This window comes from Sylvia atricapilla, chromosome 5 (assembly GCF_009819655.1).
Source record: "Sylvia atricapilla isolate bSylAtr1 chromosome 5, bSylAtr1.pri, whole genome shotgun sequence".
NCBI lineage: Eukaryota > Metazoa > Chordata > Aves > Passeriformes > Sylviidae > Sylvia > Sylvia atricapilla.
The window spans coordinates 49,047,930-49,074,760 of NC_089144.1; the positions used below are offsets into that span (position 1 = coordinate 49,047,930).

Consider the following 26,831-nt stretch of genomic DNA (forward strand, 5'->3'; position numbering starts at 1 on the left):
TCAGTGCCATTTTTTCTGGATAGATTAACCCTCTTGTTAAATACGTAGAAAGATCACATGTCATGTTGGTTTAATAGCTGATAAGAGCTCTATCATGGGAATGTACCTTGTTTTTGGTTGAAATGGATTCGATTAGCCTTTTGATTTTTTTCCAGATCTAGTTTCTTTTATGTTTCCATTAAAGAGGCTTTCTGCTTTTAGTGCACTGCTGTGGACGTGCTTTCTTTCAGGCACCATGTGATTCCTGCAGTTTCCCTATGCACCTTCTCCCTCTGCAAACATCATTTCTGCTGCTAGATCTTCTTTCCATTCAAAGAACCACTGCTGATGGATCACTGGACACCACAGACATTCCTGTCCTGGTGGTCCAAGCTGTGAAATGAAACAGGCCAGCAGTTTCTCTTGTTTGGGCATCAAGGACTGCCGAGCTTTCTGTGACCAAACTAGGCATAGCTCTTTGCCTCATGCCAAGCACCTCAGTGCAGCAAACCAAATGGAGAAACCCTGCAACCAGAACAAAACCCCAAAACAAGAAAGCAACACGGCTGTAGGGTTTTTCTCTTGTCTTAAATCACGTTAAAAACAGGCAAGCTGGGACAAGCTTCCTTGATGGCAGTGCTGTAGGATGGGGGAGGGCAGTGGGAGGCATAAAAAAAACCAAATCCCAAAACAAAGCCAAAATCAATTACAAGATATAAATATAGCTATTTGGTCTCTAGTTCTCTAACATCAGCTTTTAGAGTGGTGAATCATCTACCTCTCCAGCAGCACAAAATGATCCTGGAGAGGCTTCTGAGTAATACAAACCATGTGATGAGTCCCTTTGCTTTCTCCCTATGATGTAAGAAACAGTCCTTCACCTTTCACCCCAAAATTGCTTGCAGGTATGAGAAACCCCTTTTCTTCTGTAATTACAGAGCTTCAGTCTTCCCTTTTTATAGAAAACACTGAACTGAAATTCACAACTGTGAATATACTTGGGGGGATTACATATATATTTATATATATATGGAACTTTTAGATATATATACACACATATATGTATTTGTCCCCACCCTCCCTTCCTCCTGCTCCATTCTATCACTTCTTTGCTAGAAGGAGGGAAAATGTTAACTGATAGTCCCTTGCAGAGGTTTGTCACATTTATTTTTCTCCTCTCTGGAGCACTTAGGTGATTGGTTTTGGTCCATATTCCAGCAGTTATCAGCCACTCGGAGTACTCTTTTGAGCCCAAGCTATGCTGGGATGACAGCCCAGCCTACATGTGAAGGGTGTCTCCTCTTCATTTGACAGGTATGTGTGAGAAATTCTTTTGGTAGCTTCAACACATTTCCCAGTGGCAGCACATATAAATTGATCCAAGCAAACTGGAAGCCTTGAGCAAATCCCTTCTGTGTTGCTATTGTTTATGCGGTGTTGTGTCATGAGACTTGCACAGAAAATAAGAGCACTCTATTTCCATAGGAAAGCCTTCCAAAAACAAAAAACCAAAAAAGAAGCATAATCTGATGTCTTATCCTATGTGAGATAAAGAAAGTCAAACTGCATGTTTATTAGGGAAAAAAAAAAAAAAAAAGACAAAACCCCAAAACAAACCAAAAAGAAAGAAAAATCTCAAGGGAGACTTTGTAGGAACAGTGAAGTAGTGCGTAAGTCCAGGCTTTCTCCCTTTGCTTGCTTTCCTGCAGCACTACTTCTGCCTGTTAGTTTGTTTTGTTAAGGTGTTTCAGGTCCTGTGTGGTATTCAAGCTAAGCAGCGACCTCAAGAACTGCTCCTGTGTTGTTGCTTCCCCTCCCAAACCGTGCTGATCGTTGGGCAGATGTTTCTCCCCTGGACCCACAGAGGTGGTGCACCCGTTTCCTTCAGCACTCATCTTCTTGGTATATTTGTTCATCCAGTTCCTGGGATTCAAGGTGCTCAAGGCGGTCTGTCCTGCCACTCATGATCTCGTCTGGGGTCTTCATGAACCTGCAAAACAGAGGAACGAGCCTGTTTCTCAAGGGTCTCAGCTTTTATCTTCATCAAGTTGTTGAGACCCCTGAGCTCTACAGCTCCCAAGATAATCTTTGCTGTATCCTCCCAAAGCCTCAGTATTTCCCAGCTTCTCCCCAGGTGTCTTTCCTCCTCCATACCTTGAAAGGAAACAAAAAAATCACCAGCATTTACTCTGGCTTCTTGAAAGCCTAAATCTGAACCAAACCCCATAGTTTTTTCTAAAGAATTATGTTTATTTCCTCTTTCTCATATTGTGCTGTTGTCACTCAGATGACAGCTTGGCCCAGGTACACTTATGTGTGGTGTCTGGTGACAGAGACATGAAAGGTCTTTATGATCAGCATATTTCAAAGCACAAGCCCTTGCAAAGTGTGGGGAGGCACAGGGCTACTGGTTTGTGCAGGCCTGCGTGTAGGTGAGTGAGGAGAATACAAAACACCAAAGGAACAGAAGGGGAAAAAGCCAAGGTCCAAGACAGAACAAGTTCCAGGCAATGGAAAAAGCCCTGAAGGAAAAACGTTTTGGGTTAGGGAACTGTAAGCAAAGACAATCTCTTCCTGTTTGATTGTAGCAAGTGTGACTGCAGTGAGGCAGCATCCTCTGTAATGAATGCCATGGCTCCCAGCATCATGTCTCAAGACTGTAAGTCTGCAGGGTGCTGGAGACACAATCTGCCTCTGGGGAAACCGGCAGCAGCAGGAAATGAGAAAGGACATCCACCAGCCTGCAGTTTAATTCTGAAGTCTTGGGTTTTGCCAGGATGATTTTGTGTATTACTGCACAGAGGTAGCACAGAAAGGCTGTGCTTTTTCCTTTTCAGTTTAATGGTATAGGAAGACAGCGTGGCACAGGAAGGACGAAATCCTAGTTTCAACACAAATCAATTTTCCAACTCCCAAGCAGTTCTGGACAAATTAGGATGAAAGATGTTTATGCTGGAAGTGGTACGAAATTTCACAGTCTTTCATTAACAACGTACTGGTTAACATGCAGCTTTAAGAAATGTGTTAATTGTAACTTCAGGTTGATGATTTGCTCAGTATCCTTGCCCCAGTGAAAACAAAAACAACCAACAAACAGGAGTCTTGTTACTATCACTGACTCAGAATGCTCACTGCTGGAGCCTCTCAGCAAACACACAGCATAGCCTGGAACTGACCTTTTGCCATCCCTTCTAATTTTGGCAATCATGTGCACATATGCATTTAGGAAAAAAAAAGAAAAAAAAAAAAAGAAAAAAAAAAAAGGGCTATGACTCACTGCTGTGTCACTGCTGGAAAAATGCTGCTGCTACAAACAGTGTTAGGGTGGTGAAAAACTCATATGCAGGAGTGGTGAATCAGTGCCTGGCTACACTGAAAATGCATCAAAGCCCACGGCCAGACTGTGCCCTGATTTAAACCCTGTGACTGTCTTGTTGATCTTGCATGAGGATGAAATCAAAACAGAGTGGTCCCAATGCCCTCCTCCTCTCCATGTGGGGCATGGGCCAATAAATGTGAGCTGCACTGCAGGATTTTGGGTATTCCTTCTGGTCTATGCTTCAAGTCACATAAAGAAAACCAGAGTGTGGGTACTTCTAATAGCATTTCATTACATTAAACAAAACAAACAAAAAAACCCAAAACCAAACAACCCAACCCAGAATTGCATGAAAATTAAGAATACTATCTGTGACCTATTTTGTTGCAGAAGACAGCCAGCCAACCTATTAGAAATCCTTTTCTGACTCCATCTTACTTAAAGCTCCATACAGATATCTGCAGATGACAAATGCCTGCACGTTAAGTCACATTTCCTATTATTTCTGTGCTTGTGAGGAATAGCCAAGAAAGGCACATTAGTGACTTGATTTTTTGCAGCTGTTCTTTTCTCTTCAGATATAAATAGGTCTAAGAAAACAACATCAAAAGTTTTTATTGGGAATTGTGCAAAGAAATGTTTTGCTGGTTTTTTTTTTTCCCAGTTTCCAAAGGAAATGAAGTTTATATAGCTCAAGTTTTATCCTCTCTGGTGACCTTTGAATCTGTTGGTCAATTTGGCCAAAGTCTTACAGAGGAACTGAGGTCTCCAAGGGCATTAAGTTACAATGGTTTTGAGAAAACAGGCAGCCCGGTTGCGAAGAGATGGACTCCTGTTTGTGTATGTCCCCACTGAAGGGAAGGCTTAAAGAGAACATTCAGCGTTCGCATCAGGAATTTCCCCAGGGCAGTGCAGTCTTTAAAAAGACCACAGAGATACAGGTATTTTGGTACTGATGGAGCAATCTTGTTTTAACTTTCCACCAGAAAAAAAACTACCACCGAGCACTTGGCTTTGCCCATGACTGCTTCTTTCCTTCACTCTACTTCCTGCACCTATGTTTCCTTCTAAGAGGTGACATAAACAAGTCATCCCACAGAACCTTTTCACCTGAAGATAGTTTGAATGCTAATGCAATTCTGTTAGCTATTTAAGAAAACAAATTCCAAGATTGCCTTCCTATTGTTATCATTTCCAAGCTAGATCCAGGCCACGCAAAGCAGTCTTGGGTTTGAGTTCAGTGCTCTGAGGGTCGGACATGCACTAGGATTGCTGGTGTTGTCTGAAGAGAATTGGAGTACTCTCAATCTGTGCTATCTGCATTCAAGTTTGTACAAGCAGGTCCCTTTTAATGCTATTTCAGGCTCTATTTCCTAAATTCTTGGTTGTGTCATTCAACCCAATGCACTGGGTTTTATGAACAGCTCTTGCAGCTCCCTCTCTTCCTTGAAGGCAGCACCAAAGACATGGTCATCAAGTGCTCTCTTCTGCAATACCCTTGAGGAAATGCCTGATTCCAGCTCAGCTGTCACTGGCAGCTGTGTTTGAGAAGTCCATTTGGAGTGGGTTTTCCAGCAGCTTGGCTGAATCATTTATCTAAGGTCTTAAACAATGGCACAGCCTGCACGAAGCAGTGAAAAGGCTTCTGCTGTCTCCACTGACCACTGAGACAGGCCTGTGTTTTTGAAATTGGTGTGGCTGCCCTGAAAGCTGGGAAGCACTGCTCTAGACAGCTTTTACAAATGTATGGTCATCTTCACTTGTGTTGTAAGTGTGGCAATGAGGTATCCCACACAATTACATCCTCCATTACTCAAAAATAATTGTCCATAGAAAGAAATGGCAAAGAAAGAAAATTACCTGAACAAAAGCCTTTGTCCTGGCTCCTTCCGGATAATATTTAGTTGTAGTAGTGACGTAGGGCTCTGGACATTTTCTCATAGGTCATATTTGTTCTGTTCTGTTTTTTTCAAAAGAAAAAAGGAAAATAAGTGGTGAAGTTATTCATTAAAACGTTCCTAAGCCCTAAAATGAGGTGCAGAACTATCACGCTACCTAAAGTAACAAAGACGGTTCAAGAATTACACTTACCATTTTTTGCTGTTTGCAGGCCCATTCTGCACCCACAGCCCTCATCATCAAAGTTTTGTGGGTCTCTTTCCACTCAGGGCAATTTAAGCAAGGAGTCTAACAAAAATTCCAAGCAAGTTTTTCTACAGTTTCTTGGAACACAGATAACAAAAGACTTAATTAACTGCAAGAGGAGGCATTAGGTGGAGGGAGATGCTCATGCCAAGTGGGATGTGACAGGACTGTTCTTAATGCAAACATCTTTTGTAGAAGCCTGGGAGTAGTAGCTAATAGGCTGAATCTGTCATCAATCCCTGCCTGGGGCACTGCTCCTCTGGGATTCCCCTGCATTAACTAGTTAATGCTCACAGAGCACTGTGGGGACTGACAGCATGTTTCTCCTCATTACACAGGTGTACATCAAGAAGCCAGTTGGGTGGTTGTGCTTCTATGACAGATCCTCCTCTTTATTCTGGGAGCTGTTGGCTCCAAAGGCCATGGCCAAAGCACTGAGGTATACTGAAGTGTGAGATGATTCATTAAAACCCTCCTAAGCCCCAAAGGAGATGGCCCTGCTGGAGCTGAGTGTCAGAAAGCAGAACTGATGGGCACTGTCAGAGCTGTCTGTAGGGAGCCCCCAAATTAGTGACTTGGAAGAGCAGGATCAGCCCCTTAGGTTATGTCTACACGAAGAGCATTTTTCTGGTCCAAGGAGCAGTGGTTTCTGTGTGTCAGAGACTCCCAGCAGAGACACAACTCTGCTGGCAAAGCTGTGTGTGCAAGAGTGTAAACAGCCACCTCGCCATGGGCAAAATACGCGAACCAGTAGAAGCATGTTTTTGTTCTGGGAGCCTCCATGTCAGGAGTTTGGCTTCATCAAAAGACACTGATCCACCTGCCTAAAACATTCAGCAAGAGCAGACCCCCTCTGCTTGCCCTGACTACAATAACTCTGCTAAGGGAGGCCACAGCAAGAGCTGCTGTGGCAATGGAATGCTAACATGGACAAAGTTTTCCCTGCAAAATCTAGACTCCTCATTGGGAACCTCCCTGAAATAACAGTGTGTGCTTCTTCCATTTCTTATATGCTGAAAGGCCACTGTGTTGCCTAAGTGGCCAGTGGTCTGAAGGAGCTTCAGTTTTAGACACCCAGCATGAGACATCATGGCATGGCCCAATTATTAACATGCAGGTTGGGTAAGTTAGTAAGTTTCATAAAATTCTGTATCTCCAGCAGGTTCAGAACCATGTGGATGACAGCACAGCTCTCTGGTGTGTCAGCTATTCCTCCCAGTCTTCTGTTGTCTGAGAATCTGTCCCATCATGCAAGTCATTAATGGGCACACAGTACTGCCCCCAGAATCAATCCCTGGGGTAAAATGACTAGTGACTGGATTTTGTGCCATTGATCATCATCTTTTCAGCCCAGCAAATCAGCCAGTTTTCAATCTACCTCACTGTATTCTTGTCTAGGTCATACTTAATTAGTCTGTCTTTGAAGCTGCTATGAGACAGTCTCAAAAGCCTTTCTAAAATCAAGATAAGCTATATCCACCATTCTCCTTGAATCCACTGAGCCAATCATTTTGTTGTAGATGGATATCACAGTGGTTAAGCATGATTTCCCTTTTGTATATCCATGCTGACTATTCATACATTCATATGAATATACTTATATGTATACAGAAATATCTATACATAACTCAGCCCCAAACTGTAAAAATCAGTAATAGCTTTCCAGAGAATAAAGCAGGAACTGCCCTCTTAGAAGGAAGTATACATAATCCTGCAGCATTTGGTGTCTGTCCCAGGGCAGCATGTGGAATCTGGGAGTTGCTGCAGACAGGAACACAGAAAGCTCCTGCTCTGTAGTACAGAGCTCCTTGTAAATTGCATCTCTCATCAGAATATCCTCAGCATCAGGTTTCGAGAAGAAATAAGATGCCTTGAGAGAGAAGGACCGTTAATTCTTGCACTCCTTATAATTTTATAATTACATGCATTTATAACTAAAGGCCTTTAAACCAAACCAACAAGTTCCCTATTTGAAGAATAGGTTTTAGTGCTTCAGGATGGATGCTTTGTATTTCTAGAGTACGCAGAATGAAAGACTACAGTTTTCCAGCAGTAATTTACAATCCATCCTTTCTTCTTTCCCCCCATTTATACTGAATCCTGTGATGCTACAAGAGGCAAAGTGCTGCAGGAGGAAAACTGTGTTACTTCCTTACCTTGTGGTTTCCCCACAGACGGGCTAGCCCATTGGGATCCACTATCCGAAATATTTTTGATTCCTTATCTTCCCATCGGATGAAATTTTCGTACCGGCTGTCAGAAAGCAGCTGATAAACATAATCCCAAAGCAACCTACAGTCTGTGAAGAGAGAAGCAAGAAAATAATTACTTTTTTTTTTTTTTCCTTGGGATTAGTTCTGGAAAACTTTTTGGGTGAATGTGTAGTGAAAGGACAGTTGGGATCAGGGCTGGAACAGGTGCTGTGACCTGAAATGAAAATGGTTTGGCTGGTATTGAGTAATGTTTGCCAAATGGGCTGGAATATACAGCCTCTCCTGATGCATCCCAGTTCTGACACTGACAGAGCATCTCCATCTCATCAAAAGCTGTGTGAGGGGACCTGCTGGTCTTAATTGTGTGTTTATGGTTGTACTGAAGCATATAAAGCTCACACTGTTGGCCCTGATGCTGTTGCTGGCTGTTTTAAGTGGAGAAATCACGAATCCTGCAACCTGCTCTCCCCTGCTTGAGGCTGCCCCTTTCTGTGCTAACATGTGAGTCTAAAGCATGGGCAATATTATAGCTTGCCTTTGTAGACTCCATGTGATGTAAAACTGACAGCTTCTCCCATTTTCAATTTGATTTTCTGTTTTACTTTTCAAGGTTCCTGAAAAGAAACAACACTAAGTATTATAATTACTTGAGTGCTATTGAGAGGTTAAATACTTTCTATTTGGATAATTGAATTCAAATTTCCTCTTGGCAAACACTCCTTAGGTCGCTAATTAAAGGTCTAACAGACACTTAAGTTTTAGTTTAGTGTTTTTCAGTTTCATGGCAGTCTCTTGAGACTGAGGAAGCCAAGAGCTGAGCTGCTTCTACTTCCTGTTTGCAATGTGTGTGCACAGCACAGAATTACAGGGAATGTGCAATGTGGAACTGAATTGTACAGTGCTGGGGGTACTGCTGCTGTCAGAAACAACACGGTTTTCACAGCTCAGCTATCCAGATTTCTAAGGTGGCTGTGGGGTTGCATTTTACTTTGAAAGTAATACCAGCCTTTGAGAAATGGCTTGTTAGAGTTGTTCAAGGGCTGGCAACCAAAGAAATCCAGCTTCTGAGTGCTAAAATAGATCTTTGTCAGCCTGTCTTTCTATTCCTGTCTGTCTGTCTGGGGCTGATACATGTTACAAGGGGGATCATGACATGAGAATATAAAACTTTTTAGGAAAGGATATGAATAACATGTTCAGTGAGCATACCTGAAATGGATAGAGATTTTATTGTCCCACTTTCAAACTGTAAAGAGTATCCCTGACACCAGCAGCGTCTCTAAAGCCAGAACTTAGTTTGCCACAGCCCTTGCTTTAGTCTTTCCCCGTCAGTCCCACCAAGAATGCAGAAATTTGTTTTGAAGAGATGACATCTAGCAAAAAATGCAAGTTCCCATTCTAGCTGAAACCTACCCTGATGGTCACCTCATCCATGACATCGACACGAGGAGGAATGTGAAAGGCAAGAGACAAGACTTTTTGCTTGGAAAAACCTTTTTCATTGACATTTTTCACAGAAAAACATTTTCTACAGAAAAAATGTCCATCCCCGTTTGAGATTTTTCTAGGTTTTAATTTAAAAAATGAAACCTGGGCACTAGTTTCCCCAGGCTAAGTGAGAGGTCTGAAAATGAAGGTTGAAGAGTACCACTTGAATTTCTGTCATCCCCCCTCTCACAAATTCACGAAACACAATTCTTACATTTCCTTTCTGCCAATGTTTTTGCATGCATACACACACACACACACACATACACATTAGAAAAAAGCTTCTTTTCTAGACTTTATTTATGATTCAAGGGAGATTATACTGCTCTTCTGGTTTGTGCTTTTTAATATTGTAGGAGGTTTTCAGATAAAAGGGTAGTAAGCCTCCACCTAAATGGTTCGTTGACACACATGCAATTCATTCTAGAACTCTTTCAATGCAAGAAATGTATAGGAAATGTCTTTTTTACTGCAAGAATCCCTGGGGTCAGCTGGAGGGATGGTGCTCCTGCAGAGGCCAGTCGATGTCAGGCTTTGTCATATTCTTGAATGTCAACCCAGGGCAGACAACCTCCAATTACAGCACCTATAGCTCATATTACAGTTCTGCAGAGATAAGATTTACACTCCTCTTTACTTGCACCTCATTATTTGCAATAGGCAATGTTATTTTAATCTCTCTCAAATTCAGACACACCTCCTGGGGGCCTCCCTCCTGCACAAAACAGAAGAAGCACACAAAAAAATCAACCTGAGATGTTTAGGTGGAAACAAAGAGAGCTCCAGATGGCTAAGAAGAGGTAGGATTCAAGTGCAGATTTGTTTTTTTATTGTTCACTTAGTTTTTAGGATGGATTCAGGCTAAGCTTGAATATAATACACCTCAAATGAGAAGAAATCAGATTTGCATCTTGAGATCTTCACAAGAAAAATTTGAAGTGATGAAGGGGCCCCATCCCATATTCTCAACTGACTGAGCTGCTCAGACTTGCAGAGGTATTAAATAGGCTGGTGGAATTTGCAAAAAAATCCCAGCCACCCGAGTATCTGAGACTGCTGTTTGCTTCAACAATATAACTGAAAATCCTTGAAAACTCTGCTTGGTTCCTACAACCACTTAAAAACTTGATTTCAAACCATATGGCTGTCTATCAGCAAATTCAGATATATGACTCAGTTCCAGTAATTTACTGAGCATTAGGGCAACTGTGGTAACTGTGTCTCAAGCCACTGCAAATAGGAAATAAGAAGCATTAAGCACCAGTAGAAAAGATTCAGGCTCACTGCATTTCTCTCCCCAGAGTTGAGAGTTCTGAGCACACACAGTTTGTTATCTTGGAACAGCTGATGCTTGCAGCACACTTTAGTTATGTATGAGCTCTGCTTGCACAGGACCTAAAGCAGCTTGCCTTCCTTCTAGTTTTACCTGGGACACTTTTAGGAATTTGAGCACAGGCACTCAAGGGTTTTTTGTTTGTTTTTTAACCAGAAATGGTTGCCCTACATATCTTTCTCAATGGATTGCACAGTAAAAAAAAAAAAAAAAAAAAAAAAGAGGTCCTAGAGGGTTCTCCCTGACTGACAAAGGATCAACAATTAAATAATCTACCAGAGAGACCATCTTAATAGGACAGAGACAATGTAGTCGAGGCTACTTGGTAACTCTTAGAGACTGTAATGAACTTGGACTAGACCCCATTGCAGGCCTGTGCAACTGGTCAAAACCCAAGAAGTTGGCAATGCTAGAAAATCCTTTTAACAGGAGCTTCTCTGCTAGGAAAAGAGGCACCTCCACAAAAGGCTGCTGGAGATGATAGACAATGTGCTCAGGCACAGGGTGGGATCCTTGGGGCTGCCTTGTGCTTGGCCAGCAGTTGGACTTTGACATCCTTGTGGGTGCCTTCCAACTCAGGATGCTCTATGATTGTAGGACACAGAAAGCTGCATTCTCCAGGAAGGTCAAAAGTGTGATGTGTATTTTTAGGAAGGATAGAGGAAATGGAGAGAAGGATTGTACGTGGATGGTTGTTTTGTAAATGTCAATCACTTGTATGAAGAAACCCTGGATGGTGGAAATGACTCCATGAAGACTCAATCTCTTCCTTGGCTGTCAGAAGGCCTCCAAAGGAGCTGTTGCATCAGGGGACTCTCCACAGGGTGTGTGTTGGCTAGTGAATAATAGCAAGAAAGCACATGGATGTTGCTGAGGCCAAGCAAGTTTAAAAGTGTAGGAGATTCAGTCGGAGAGTTGAGTCAGGGCTGGTACCGAAATTGTTTGGGCATGCTGCGATTTCCTGCATTTTGGCTAAAATAAGCTTACTTAGAAAGCAACTATGACTCCCTAGCACAGGGAAACATCATTTCCCCCTAGCGCACACAAAGGATTTTTTTTAAAGTGAACTCACATAGTTGGACTTTGTATAGTCTGCAGGTACAGAGATTCAGCTGTGAATAGAGCTGGGACTGGGAGGCTTTAAGGTGATGTAGCTGGAGTGGGAAGGTGGTGAATGGCCCAGCAATGTGGAAAGGGCTCCTAAACACTGGCATTTCCATGCCCTACCATTTTCTCAGCTATAATACTAAGTGAGTCTGAACTATGTAATTAGCTGGGAATTAGGGCAAACTGCAGCTTCAAATGCAGAGATATGGCCACAACTTTCCTCCTGCAGCTAATGCTTCTAGAGGGACTTTTATAGGTATCACAAGGTAGTGATACCTTATCACAAGGTAGTGATAAGGTGTACAGTACTTAGCTGGTTCTCAAATTGTCTGCCATAAGCACTGTCCTACATGTCCAAGAGGCAGCAGTTTCCCACTCCTGCTAATAAAATCATGTTATTATTAATTGATTAGGCAGTCTTCTGAATACACACTAAAGAATACCGGCATATAAATACTTCCTAATAGCTATATGATAGTAATAAATATCCCTTAGAATTGAAATACTATCTCAGAATGATCTGTAAATGAAACATTATAGATCTTAGGTTCCTAGTATTTTGATATTTGTCCAGCCATCACAAATGACTTCTCCAGTATCATTTGGCCAAGGTCATCTTCATGTTGCAGTAGTGAGAGGTCTGTCATCTGAACTCCCTAGGACTAAATAATGCTGTTAACAATACAGGCATATGCATGCTAAAGACCTCTTTTGTTCAGGATATAACATTTCTCTGCACCGAAATATTACTTGAAGCACACGCTGTATCTGAGCCCTCTATTGTTTAAATGGGGCCCATGGTGCAGAGCTGGCCCTCCTCATGTAGCAACTACCAAAAACCCTCCCATAACCACAGAAATGTTTTGTGAGACCCACCCACATCTTGCACTGGAGAGCATTATATACAAAGTATTTGATCTGGCTGATGACTGCCTTGGAACCCAACATGGCTCCACACAGGAAGAGATGCCAAAGAAACGTTGTCATACTCCCCTCTGACTTCAGCTGAGGCTTTACCCCTTGCTGTGTAGGTTAGCCTAAAATCTCTCCAGCATGATATCATTTGACTTAAATGGTTCTGTGATTTCTACCAGCTGAAGAGTTCTCCCAAGCTTGGCCCCCTTTGTTTTACAAGGTGATTGTGCTTCAGCTGCATTGTTCAGAGTGAAGCAAACAATAGCTGTTCACAACTGAAACTAATGAACAGAACCCTGGAAGTTCCCTGGCATTCTGGTTTCTCTAAGTACACCTGAAGTGTGTGTGAAGACAACACGGTGATGCTCACGGTGTCAAAATGATGAAGTGATGTAATTCACAGTCACTGGAGCTGGGGAAGGGCCTTTGGTTCCAGAAAGTCTCTGACACTGGGAACTCCACTGTCAGCATCCCAGGAATGGTCTGACTGGGGAGTTTCCTTAACAGACGTGCTGCAGGAGCTGTGCTGAGATACAGTCCAACCTCAAGATCTATCCATGACATATTCATTTTAGCAGACAAAACTAAAAGGAGAAAGTAAGCAAGTCTCATGGTTAATGGTTCAAACAGCTCTGAGGCCGGGGGGAGTACTGACCAGTCCTGAGATGGATCAGTGTTTGTTAATCCATGTCCAGGTCACTGAGGGAAAATAGTTTTATTTCTATGAACGTTGCTGCTGAAAGCAGCATGGTGACTGCTGTGGGTAAAGCCAATGTTTCTTTGTGGAGAAACCTCTTGACAGACAACTGTTTGTTCAGCTCAGTAAATTCAAGCTGGGGCTGAGTAAGAGGGTTGCCAGATCACACAATACAACAGTTGTATGTTGCTTCTGTCTTGTAACCCAAATGCTGAGTGGAGATCAGCAAAAAGAGAGTAGAAACCTGAGAGTGTCATGCTGCTAACATTTGTGCTGTGAGGTTGTAAAAATAACACAGCAAGATGAGGCCAAGCTCTGTCTTTGGCAATAAAAACTTGTACAGGGAAGGAGGATCCAAAACACACCCTCATGTGGTTGTAGAAAAGAGGACTGAAATCACAATGAATATGTAATGGATGGGTCAAAGACCATTTGATAGATGAAGACTGGAAAGCTAAAGACTGTTGTATTAAAACCAGTCTTTTTCTTCCTGTGCCATTCTTCTGCTCCATCCTCTCATCCCCACCAATCAGATGGGCTTTTTCAGTACTATCTTCAAGTGCTGTTCTTTTTCTGCTACAACCACAATGATAGAAAAGGGTCCTACTAAAGAAACCTGTCTCTGATTCTCCTTTGGCTTTTCCTCAGCTTTACTGCTCATGAAAGGCAGTGACTGGAAAAGAAATTTAACCTCTACCTGTCTCTTGCACTTCTTACAAACACCTCACAACCTGTCCATCAGATTCCCTTCCCTTCCCTTCCCTTCCTTCCCTTCCTTCCCTTCCCTTCCCTTCCCTTCCCTTCCCTTCCCTTCCCTTCCCTTCCCTTCCCTTCCCTTCCCTTCCCTTCCCTTCCCTTCCCTTCCCTTCCCTTCCCTTCCCTTCCCTTCCCTTCCCTCATGGGAGATGGAAAACAGCCTTACCAGTTTAACGGTTTGCATTGAATTAATGTAAACTGATGTGTGCTCCTTGTCACCAAGTGATTGGTTTTAAAGGCAGAGTTAAAATAAGCCTGTCTCTGGAGACCGTGAAGTGTGGTGTCAACACTGTAAACAGTGTGTTCTCCTGGTTTAACTAAGAGGATTCAAAGTGATCCAAGTTGCTTTGTAGAAGAAAATCTGAATTACTGAAACAACTCTAGCCTGAAGGAAGTGTTTAATATACAGGGAAAATAAGGGACCTGCTTTCATTAAAAAGCAAGTTTCTTAAAAGAGGTGTAACGTCCTGCTGACCTCAGTGGATGGTTAGGGTACTCTGAACCCACTTATCTGTATAGCCATGGGATGTAAATGGGTGCTGCAGTACAGCAATGAGGAAGAATGAATCTAAATTACTGACCTTTCCTCTGGCTTGGTCAGTTCTGTCTTCTGAGCAGACCTGAACAAGCCCTGTCTGCAATTTCTGCTCCTGTAACTGTGCAGTAAGAATGAAGACAGGTGCGAAGGAAGACACTTCACAGAAAATCCACAACCACCTATCAAAGCTATTACTATTCAGCTGTTGTTTGAGCTTGAGTGTCATTAGTTGAATTGGAAGGGAAGGGCCCACTTTCATGCTGAAATTAATTGTTAATGCCATGTTAAGAAGACTTCAAGGTTATAATGAAAGCTTCTATGAATGTGAGCTCTATGAGCTTGACTCATCTACACTTCAGTCTCTCCAGCAGTCTGGAGAGCTTTCCACAGGGGCTTCAAGAGACATGTAATGTAGTGGAAATGTAAAAGTGTACATGACTGCAAGGGCAAGTGGTGAAACAAGGCCAGTGACATTATCATTGTCATATCCAAACTGGAGTGACAGGCCAGCATTACACCATGATTTTCACATTCTTGCAAGGCTCCAAACTGCATGAGCCCTACAGGAAGGAAGGTCAGTTCCCTGGAAAACAGCTACTGAACCCCTACCACTTACAACTTAGAAATTGCCAAAGTGAACCACTGTTTTGGCTTTCTCTAGGTTGCCAGGCTGTAACTTGAAACTGCTCAGCTGCTGTGACTATCCTGTCAAAGCTGCCCCGCAAAGTCTGTGTGAGCCCAGGGGAACAGCCCTGTGGAACACTTGCCAGCTAGATGTGGCCCCATGCACTACAACCCTTTGACAGTTCCTTACCCAGTGCACTGGGAACGCACTCATCCCACAGCCATGCAACTCCACACATACAAAAACCTCCCTAAAATGCAGAACACTATACCCACCACCTTCCCTCAATCCACTAGGTGGGTGATGTCATCATACCAAGTTAGCAGATGAATTAAATGGGATTTACCTTTGTGGCTAACTGTGCGTGATGTCTGCATTAAATGCCTTTCAATAACACCCAGTATTAACTTTTTCATCATTTTTTCCAGCCCTTCTGTGGGGGCCAACAGTATCAGTTACAAAACCTGTAACTTCTAAGCTGTGCTTCGATGCTGGTTTTTACCCTCTTCACTACAGAGGCACAATTGGTCTTTGCCTCCTTTCCTACCCTTAGCATATACCATTGCATAGTAACTGTGCCTGTACAGCTTTTACACAGAAAGAAAAAGAAACTAATGTGTTGTAACCCATTATAAATAATAAACTAATGTGGTACATTGGCACAAAGGATTTTACTGGTATATGAGTTAAAAAGTATCCCGAAGATACTTTTTATCCTACATTATTATTATCCACATTATCCTACAATGTGACACAGTTGTAAAGGTCCACAGACACATCTGGAGCAGATGTAGGCACTGGGGATCTGGTCCTAGTAGCTAAGTAGTGAGGAGACACTGCTGAAGTGTAGTGGTTTGAAGTTTGGTGTCTTTTGATGTTTAAGCTCTAAATTTCTGTGTTACAAATCTGACAGCTCAATCATCTGAGTTTTTCTTATCCTCATTTAAAAGCTTTTCAGCCCAACTCCTGAGTAAAAACAGAAAAAAAGTACCAGTTGATTTGCACTTTTTAAAGCACTGTATTTGTGAAAGGGATATTCCACTGTCCCCTCCTGTCTTTTCCCCTCCCCACGAGTAACTTTTTCAAACAAAGGAGGAGAATACATGATTCTGTTCCTCCTCCAAACTCTGTCCCCACACAAAACAGTCTAACCCCCCTTTGGAAGACCTCCCCATGCTCAGAGCCTACGCCCATCCCAAGTGCTGTTTTGTAGATTTTAGTAGAATGTGAGTCATTCATAGCTGATGTGCTCGTACCATGGGACTGCATTTTTGGTTCGGCCATCAGATTGTTTTTACTGAGATGCCACACATGCCTTGCCACAGATCCATGGGGTTAATGCCTGCACCCCTGGACTCTCAGATGTGTGGCACACTGAGAGGCTAAGGCAAACCAGGAGCAATCTGGAGGCAGCTCCCCTGTCATGACTTTGGCAGGGTAAGAATCTTGTCTATCCTCATTCCAACAGCAGTCAATGGCTTTATGGGCCTAACCAGTACAGTGGTAGACAATGTGCCTCCCAACAGTTAAACATTGCCTGGCTTTCCCTCAGACTCCTGAAGGGGAAGAAACAAATCCAGCAGCTCATAAAGTCAGATACGGTCCAGTTGCTAAGGTAACCCAGCTGATAAGAGCAGCAGGCTGCTGATAGATAACACCAGGCACAGGACTCATCTGCCTTTAGATTTCAGCATGCTGTGGATTAGTGAACACAGCTTTCAGTCTCAGAGCTGGTATAGAAAAAGCTGTACAGCTCAGAGCTGGAAATTCAGGGACCTGCTCAGCAATGCATTTCCCTTCACAAGAACATCCAGAATTGTATTAATGAGTCTATGTGACTAAATCAAAAGTGAGGTAAATACCACCATGACATTAGCTTAATTGGAATTTTCTAAAACAAACCTCTATGGGATAAAGGTAAGGATGAAACCAAACCTGTTATAGCTGGATAGTCCCATAACAGCCTCTTGCATGTTGGGGAAATACCCTTTACAAGATATCAAAGCCCTAAAACACTTGGTAACAAAACCTTCACAGTCAGAGGTTCATGGGGAGTAGAATTTCCAGCCTGCAGAAGGGCTGAATTTGAGGTGCCCCCCTTGATCTGAACTCCAATTGTGTTAAAAAAAAAAAAAAAAAAAAGAGAGAGAGAGAGAACAAAAGGTATCTATTTTCACCCCACAAAGAGAGACATCCTGGAGACAGTTTGTGGACAACCAAGACTGACTACTAGAAAAAAATTCAGAGCTAAAACTAAGCCATATATAGAATGCCTGCTTGGTAGAGTCCAGGTTAGGACCTGGCTACCAAAAGTGTTGCTGCTCTGAATTAGCAGTTCCAGTAGGGAAAACTCTCCATGACACTGCTCTGCTGAACTCCCCTTTTGAGGTATTTTAAATATTTTTACATGATAACTAGATGACTACTGATGCCTGAGTTTACTTAGTTATCTCTTGCCTGGTGTCTTACAGGGGGTGCAAACCTGCCTTCTTGGTCATCTCAACACGATGATCTCCAGTTCTGACAAAGTTACACAAAGACTTGTGCGTATCGTGTTGAGAAGACAGCTAATCATAAGTTTCAAAATCAACTCTAGCCAATGATGAATAATATATGTCACCTTAATGAGTAATATAAAGATACTGTATGCCTCTGGCTTTCCTAGAAAAGTTGTTAAATGGCCTTAGATGAAAAGATAATAAGACCTTCAACTTGAAATCCTTTGCTGTAAAAGGGAAAGTGCTTTACCAGTAAAATGAAATATTTTGAAAATGGCATTACTAAAAAAGATAGGAAAAGATTAGTCAGTAGAGGTCATTATTTGTCTGACAGAAAGTCCAGAGCTGTATTGATTGACCTCCTGAAAGAGAGCATTTGTGTATAGCAGCAAGCAAAAACATTGTTTTCTTTTTCAGCACCAACTAATTGCATGCTGCATTTATAAACACAATCTACAAGTAAACAGATTAATGAGGCTGTGAGGTGTCTTAAGTCCAGAGAAAATTCTTTCTACAATATATAACATCTGAGCTGGGAACAGAAGATGCTCTGGAACACAGCCCTAAAGGTTTTAGTCAGCAGCCCACCAGGCTTCCCTAGTAGCTCCTCATCACTATCTCCCCTGAAAATCACCTTAAGTGGTTAAGTTATGGGAAGTCAAGGCTCTTCTCAACAATGGGAACAGTTGAGCACTCAGTTCTGGCACTGGACTACTGGTAATGTTTCCACTGCCCAACCCATCAATCATCTTCATCAAGAAACAGAAGTAATGTTAGTGATTTCTAAAAAGCCCTTTTAAGAATATATCTGCATTGATGTACATTTGCAGTTTAAGAGGCCACGTCTCACACCTTTCATGGTCTCTCACACTGAAGTGGCAAGCATGGTTGGTCAAGCACCTCCATGTTAACTATGGCAGTAAAGGTAGGACACTGAGATGAAAAATACATTTATGATGACATAAAAAAGAACGTGAAATCACGCTTACTGGGCAAGAGCGTGAGATGGGTGGGAAGCAGGTAGAAAGGTACTTTCTTTCTAGGGGCCTAAGTATGCTGCCATTGAATTCAACAGCTCCAGTGAAGCTCACTTCAAGGATGAAGCAGGGGCTATCTAAATGGTTGGTAGTAATCCAGTTTTTATCACCTTTAAATTAGCTGTGAGCTCTTTAGAGGGTGTCTCTACACTTCAGGGGCCATTACAATCCACCAGAGGAGCAGTAGCTTGTGCCTGTAACAGCAAATGAGGCATGTGAGCTTTACAATTAAAGGACTTGGGCACTGATGGAAGCACACTGGCCAATTTATCAGCAGAAATCTAATCAATCTAACCACGAGCTCTGTAATTCCCCAACTCTGGGCCATAAACACTGCCCACATGTGAACCAAATGCTTGAACACACTCCAGGTTTTTCTGGCATGAAGTAATTCACCAGCTATTTCAGGTATGCCATCCTTGCTTACGGATCTCAGCAAAGCCATGGGCCTGCAAGTGAAAGCACCTAAGTCTGCAGGTATAGCCTTTGGATAACATTTTTAATGGCTACACATACTTGCCAAGCAACAGTGTTAGGCTAGATTTCCAAGGGATTGAGCTCTGTTGCCCTGCAAACAACATAGGGATAGAAAGGACATGGGAATTACTGGTGCTGGTGTCGCTGGACCCACTGAACAACGTGCAGAAACCAAAGATTCCCCAATTGTATAAGAAAACTCCTAAGTTCAAAGTAAAAAATGTTTTATTCTGGAAAATAAAGATTAACTACCTTGATCTCCCAACAACACTTTCTGGGAAGGCAATCTCCAGTGATGGGACCAGTAGGATATTTTCTCTGCCATAACTTTAAAGTATATTTATTAATTTGCTGAGAATTTTGTGGGTAATAAAAATCAAAAGGAGTGAGACAAATGTCAGCCAGGGAAAAATGTCAAAGGATTAACTTCATCTTTCTGTTAGTTAGATCATGGTCCTTGCTGTGCTTGATCTTGACTAGATGGTAAGATATGTATCTTGGAATTTAAAGTGGCAAATCTTAAGAAATAGAAAATCTTCCTCATTAAAGCTGAGGCAGGACCACATCTGTAACAAATTTAAGGCATGTAAGGACAAAAAAGAACAAGGTGTTTGTAGCTCTGTGGACGTATGTAATACCCCACAGGAGCTGGGGATCACACTAGGTCACTGCTGACACAACTGCATGGAATCTTTCTGGGTGTGGTATGTTTTTACATCTCTCAAAAGAAATTGGTTACTGGGGCATCCAGTGTATTTCTGAAGTGGTTGGATTCCCCTTCCCCCTCTCCCTATTTACAGTTCCCTTTGGAGTACAAGAAACATTTTCTGTAACCTCAGCTTCCTGATTCAGCTGTTGTGATGTCAGTTATTTACGGTAACAAAAGTGAGACAATGCCTGTGGTTTGTGTGGGACAAAGCCAACCTTGTTTCTGTAAAAAGGGACAATCCTGATGTGAGAAGCCCAGGAAAGGCTAGGAAGTAGGACTCCGAGGTGGTATTTAATAAGTTCTGCCAGCTTCGTAATGGGCTTGATACTGCATTATTTCCAAGGCTACTGACAGAGGGTTTCCTTCTTTCCATAGGATTGGAAACTAATGTGAATTGAACTCTTGGAAAACTCTCTCTTTGCAGAACAAGGCTTCAGAGATAGGTATCTTGGGAAATGAATGGATTGCTAGTGGGTGGAGAGGCAGCGAGTGTCGGGATGCAAATGTTTCAATACCAATTACACGTTCTGTGGTCACAGGCAAGTCATTCTGCACCTCTGCTTACCTATCATGAAACTCATTTATTAATATTGCACTGCCTAAGCCACAGATGTAGTGAAACTTGCAGAATGCCAGTAAACTCTTGATGTCACAGAGCAGCAAAAGGAAAGAAGAAACTTAAAACAAAGCATGGTTAGTTATGAATGAAGAGCATCAACTTTGGTGTAGCCTAGAGAATGTCCCTTACCTGCTATCCTGCCGATTGGCATTGCGTGATCCTCGGGAGGGGAGACAGACACCATGATGTGGTTCATATAAGCTAACTCTTCTCGGTGGGACAGGTTGATGGGCTTGACCTCTCTGTGCAGCCCATCCTCAGACAACCTTGGTGGTTTGAAATCGGAGTGCCTGGGGTTCAGTATCAAAGGATGCATGATAGTGCTGGGCATCAGCTGGATGACCCTGGTGCTCTCCTGGCGAGGGCTGGAGGGCTTCTGGAGCGCCTCGGAAGGAGGTGGGCAGTGGTTGTTTTCTATTGGGGACACTGAGAGAGGATAGGGCTCCTGCTGGTTGTTCTCATGCTGGTACCTTGTCCCTGGCACCCTGTCGGCCGGGGACAGGCGACGGAGGGTGTTGTCCATGGGGGACTTCAGCGGCCGCTGGTCGGGGTCTGGCGACGGACGGTGATTGTTGGTGACGGGTGACCGCGAGCGATGCAACAGTTCAATGGTTGGGGGGGTTGTGGTGGACTGCTTCTGCCGAGGGTCTCGAGGGTCTCTGCACAAAGCCATCTGTGGACAAAAAAAGGTCCCCAAATACAGACTTTCTATATTATGAACAAGGTATAGGACCTACTGCTGACAGCTTGCAAATGTTTTTTATTTGTGTGACCTACAGATGCCCAGAAAAGTACTGCATAAATGCAGATAGTTATTATTTCTACGCAGAATGAGAACAGCGAAACAATCTCCCTCCACCACCATGCAACAACAGTTCCTTGGGAAACACACTAAGAGAAATCCCATTTTGAAGAGCTGACTGAACCCTTGTGAAGAAAGTAAGCTCTGATTTAGCTGTGCTGTGTCCCTGCACAATTTTTTTGAAACTTATCTCCTGCCACTCATGTCTCTCCATGTCATTCCTCTTACTACCATGATGAGCACTGTAAGGTAGAAAAAAGGAAAGAAAAGGGAAAGGAAAGAAAAAAAGAGAAAATGTCTCCAGGACAATACTGGTTATTAAGTTTTAGATGGTAGAGGCTTAGGTCAAGGTAGAAAATAACTCAGTCTGAAGTATGAACGAGGTTGTTTAAAAAACCCCTAGTTTTTATCCCTACTTGATTTTAAGAGCATGTTACATCTTCATAAGTATATTTTCATCTTCTTTTATTTAGTCTGTGGTGTTTACTGATGGATTGTACCATATAAGCACTTACATGTCTTCAGCAGGAGGACTTCTAGCATCACTCTAGCATGAACACACTTTCCCAGCTGTGATGCTTAACAGCAGTATGGAGATAAACAACTAACAATCCTCTCACAAAATTACAATTTTTGCCAGTGCAAACTTTCAGGTTAGCTAAGGCCATCAATTTCGACTTGGGAAACTACTGCCAAGGACGAAAGCACCACCAGAGCTACAGTGACTAACAGGTTTTTATCAGAAAAACACATCAAATTTCAGTGCTGTTTGTTGAAAGCCTTGGGTGATAACAGAAGGAAACTTCTGGGTATGCGTCAACAATTGAAACAAGTAGCTGCCTACTTGAGGCTGCCTGTTTGTTAACTCCATTTTCTCCGAACATTAAATGATTCTCTTGCTCTCTTGCCACGGCAGTGCCACCTGTGTGAAGATCCTGTTGAGGTGAAGACTAAAAGGCTTCTGCTGCTCTGGAACCCAGGCAGGCATCAGGAGATGGATCAGCACATACCCAGGCCTGAACAGGAAAAGCTCAAGTCCCAAGAAAATGTAGTGCCAGGCACTGACAGAGCATCTGCACAAGAACACTAAGGTCTACAGGAAAAACTGGAATTTTAGGCAGAATCTACGTTGCTCTAGAATACTTACTAAACACACATCTGTGGTCCCAGACAAGAAAAATTTGTAGGGCTATTCAAGACACTCACAATGGAACAGATGGAGGACATGAAGCTCCAGAACTATATATTGTTCTTGCTTAAACCCAAATAGTTTTAAATACAATCTGGCCAGCCAATGTGGGATAGCTCAAACGAAGATCAAAGATGAAAAATTTACAATTGTACCTAACTCTGTGGCTGTCTTTCCTCCTTTCTGTGCCACAAGAGTAAGAAAATCAACTCCCAAACTTTTACTCAGTGTCCTATCTTCTAAAGACCATCCACCCCCATCACTGTACATTCAAATGCACTGTGCTCACTCTTGGCCTATAAATATAGACCATAATATTGTGCTGTTTGTCCTGTTTATTTAATGCCTTGGCTGAAGGGACCAACTATCTTTAAAGCAGAAAGGAATGTCCTGCTGTGTTTTTCACCAAGCTCTCTGCAAACATTAGCTGACTCTGATAAACTCCAAACAGAGGTGTTCCTGCCTGTCTGCTTCTAAACCACGGTGATATTGAACCCGGACAGAGGAGACAGAAAGTAGAGATCAAGGAACTCTTGAAAAAGCATGAAGAGGAAATACCACAAATGGAGACACACTAGTAGCTCACTTTCCTTCAAGATCTTTTTCTTAAGTACTTAACAAAAGAATCCCCTTGTGGCCAAAGATGTTGTTTGCCATAAAACAATTCCAACTTGCCTCCAAGTAGGACTACCACAAATTATCCTGAACAGAAAAAAAATCCTCATCACATTCATTCCTTGGCACATCTGGTGATTGTCAGTTGAGCACATATGGTAGATAATTTCAGGCAGCACTAGATTCACTCTGGCCCTTCATTCCAAATGAGCAACACTCTTTTCTTGAAGACAAAGCTGTGAAAGGAAATTCACCTCCCAGGAAATTTGCTGACCTATCCATATAGGGATGGGTGGGGCTGCACTTACTCTGGGAGTGAGCAATTGCTGCCCTGAAAGTCCCAAAGATTGGCACTCTCTGCTTACCAATGAAAGAAGTGCAGGGAATGACAGTGTAAGCTTCCTGCATGGCATCCCATCAAATGACTCAGAGCTCCGGACCACGAGATGAAGGTAATTCACTTTCCATTGCTCATCCCTCTGCAGGGACAGAGCCCATTCCCAGCCATATCCTGAACAGCAGTCAACTGATTTCAAACAGCCAACCCCCTTTGTTTAAGCCTAGTAAGAAACCACTAGATGGAAAGCATTTAAAAGCAGGATCATAAGTATAAGCCATTAGGAAATAGGCAGAAGAGCCAGAAAATGGAAAAGATCACTGGAGTAAGGAGAGATTGTAATAGATACATCACCTGTGAAGTTTAACCACTCAGGGTAAAACCTGTTCCCTCTGTCACAGTTTGTCAGTTAACCAGGGTTAAGTTCTGCTCCTAACATTCATTCTCCTTTTCTAAGTAAGTTGCATTTTGCTGAGGGAAAATGAAAACTCAATTGTGCTAGTTTCTCTCAAGTGACTTTGTGAAATAGGAGGAAGAAGTAATGTCAAAATAAACAAATTCACCTGCCTGTAAACTTTTGGCATAGAGATTTTTCCACTGCTCAGTCTTGTGGCAGACAATCTGTAGTTTCTTTTGCTTATTTTGGAGTTCCTCTCAGCAAACCAAGAAATAATTTTTGTCATTAGAAAGAGAAGTTTTAAGTAATAGCACAGAGCTCTCTAACCAAAAAACAGTGTTACTATCAGCAGCCAGAGTATTTTAAGGAAGAAATCTAAATTGTTTCTTAATCACTAGATTGTAAAAGACATATTTTTTAAATTATACATGTGAAGGGCCAACTGATCATCCCTGTGAAATCCTCTCTAGTCAAAGCTGCTCCTTATGTTAAATATAAGAGTGTCTGAGAGAGCAGCTAATATTTCTGTTTGAAATTTAGAATGGGAAAACTCAAGGGTGAAGGCCAAGCTTGAGGAAAAGACTGAGATTTTACTGATGGTCTGAGCAACTGTGAGCAACTGTCTCCTGCACAACTCTGCCAACTGAACCTCATCCTGACCTGCAGCACCCTCATCTAACCTGGAATATTTACACAGCTGTGTGGAAACACTCTGGAGTGTCCTTATTCCACCTGCTGCTGTCCTGCTGTTGGCTTAGTTTCAGGGGTTTGCTGGTGCCATTTGACTCTGGCTACCTCAGCCTGGCCACAGGCAACCTGTAGAGGTCTGACAGCACCCCTGAATCTTCTCTTGCAATCCCATGTTCAATCTTGAAACAGATTCATTTCAAATAGAATTAGCACACCTTTTCTTCAGTTAGCAGAGACCAGGGTGAAATCCTAGCCCCCTTATATTCTCTTCTCCTGTTTACTCAAAAAAGGAATAACACTACTTTTTCCTAGATCCTTGAAAATTAGATTAATTTTAATTGAAAAAAATTAATTCTGCCTAATGCTTTAAGAGAAAGGACCTCTGAAAAAGCTTAAGTTTTATATTTTCTATTATACACCCAAGAAATCCAAGAAGTACTTCAGTATGTGTATTTTTAAAGAAATTAAAACCTGTTTTCCAGTGAAAAAGAAGCACGCTTCCATTCTGTAGTAGAAGAAGCCCAAATACGCAATTCCACAAACTTAATTATTCTTTTTTCATCACCTCTGATAGTCATGATATGTATGCACACTAGTAGACCTAAGCAAGTAATTCTGATAGTAAAAATGAGAGGAAACCAGCAGAAGCCCCCTTCTCTCAGCAGGAATTGCTCAACCTGCCCAACAGCTGAGCAAGGTGATGGGCTCAGTGCCAGGAACTGTGGCATGATGTGTGACAGACTCAGCTGAAGTGACTGGAAGCTGGACATTCCCCTCTGCAGCTGCCCTCCCTTGCTCTGCCGACAACTGCATTTAGCTGCATCTCCAGGACACTAAAAGTCAATGAAGCAACTTTGTCTATCTAACTGGGTGTAAGGAAAGATGAATCAATAGGGTCAATAAAATGTTCTGCTTTTTAATCTGTATCCGACATAGCTTTTAAAGATGCTTTGGAAACAGAACAACATAATAGAAGATAAATGGAGAAGGGCTTGTTGACTCACTAGACCATTTGACTGTTCCAAAGACAGAGGGAGGAGAGCAGCTTTATTTAAGTAACTTTGGAGCAAGAAAATGACATAATTCCTACTGGCCTTTGTAATGGCAGCTCTTGTAAGAATGAAAAGAGTTACCTTCATCATGATTCTGGTGCAATATGACCTCTGGCTCAGCATGGATAGAATTCCCAGGGTGGAAGAAAGGTGTGAAGAGCATACGAGCTTTCCTTTGCTTCAGGATATGCTGAAGGAGTTCATACAAAACATCACCTGAAAGACAAGCAGCAGGAAAAAGGAAATGAAAATGTACATAACTGATGAGAAGACTCATTTAGCCATGTGATGCACGAATTCATGGCTCCTGGGTACTATTTTCAGACCCAAAAATGCTAGCAGTAAAATCCTGCATCCCACTGCAATGCAAAGTTCTCCTTTGAAAGGAAAAAAAGGCACATCACACCTCTGAGTGTGACATGGCAAACAGAACAGCAGTCCCCGACACCATAATTGTTGTATCTTTCCTTAATGGAACATAACACTGCAATATACAGGAGACCAGTGGACTAACTGCTTATTTTGTGCCTTTTATAAATTACATCTTGTATGGATGACCTTATTCCAACATCTACATGAAACACGTAAGGTACTAATGCATTGGTCTGGTGTAACTGGCTGCACATTTCAAAGTGAAATTGTACATCACAGGATAGGAAGTCTCTTGACTTTTCATTCTGCCTGCTCTTTGGCTTGTCACTGCTCATATTACAAAGGAACAGGGTTGTAACAATTACACATTTTCTGAAAATGGAGTTAGTGAAGTTTCACTTCGGAAACCTTAGATTTTCTGGGAGAGTTTTCCCAAACATAGGGTTTTTTCAGTTGTTGTTCCTATGAGATTGTGAGCTATGCACTAGTTGTCCCTTGTCTCTGTAAACTGCCAATATTCTAATTTGTGGGCAACTTGAGTTTCTCTGTGTGAAACAGTTAAAGCTATACTGCTTTCCATAGTTCAGCTTCCTTTATTTTTAACATCCAGGCTGCTTTTACTGTCTCAGCAGTGACTTCAGGGCATTTTTAAAAGGTGATTGCAATACCTGAAAACCTAATTAAAAACAAAGCCTTGAGCACCCAGTTACATGAAAGTCTAAAAAGTGATTTTACCACATAATTTCCATCATTGAATGCAACAGTGGCATAATCATAAATAACTAGTGCTGTAACACTCCAAGCAATAAGGTAGCAAATTTGTACCTCTTTTGATTGGCCACACGGACTAGTGAAAACACCCATAAAGCTGTCTGCATTTTTTTTTTTTTTACCTAATGAAATAGCTCAGACTCTCGCATCA

At 42.3% G+C, this 26,831-nt stretch overlaps 1 protein-coding gene across 1 annotated transcript in view; it reads right to left on the reverse strand.

Moving 5' to 3' along the window:
• Positions 1 to 1,506: 1,506 nt before the first annotated feature.
• Positions 1,507 to 26,831, reverse strand: part of ETV6 (ETS variant transcription factor 6) — a 122,477-nt gene continuing 97,152 nt past the window's right edge. Inside the window, 7 exon segments of the mRNA XM_066319458.1 lie at positions 1,507 to 1,969; positions 5,159 to 5,204; positions 5,207 to 5,258; positions 7,600 to 7,742; positions 20,585 to 21,074; positions 21,076 to 21,128; positions 25,619 to 25,753. Coding sequence (XP_066175555.1) covers positions 1,864 to 1,969; positions 5,159 to 5,204; positions 5,207 to 5,258; positions 7,600 to 7,742; positions 20,585 to 21,074; positions 21,076 to 21,128; positions 25,619 to 25,753 — 1,025 coding nt within the window. The 3' untranslated portion in view covers positions 1,507 to 1,863.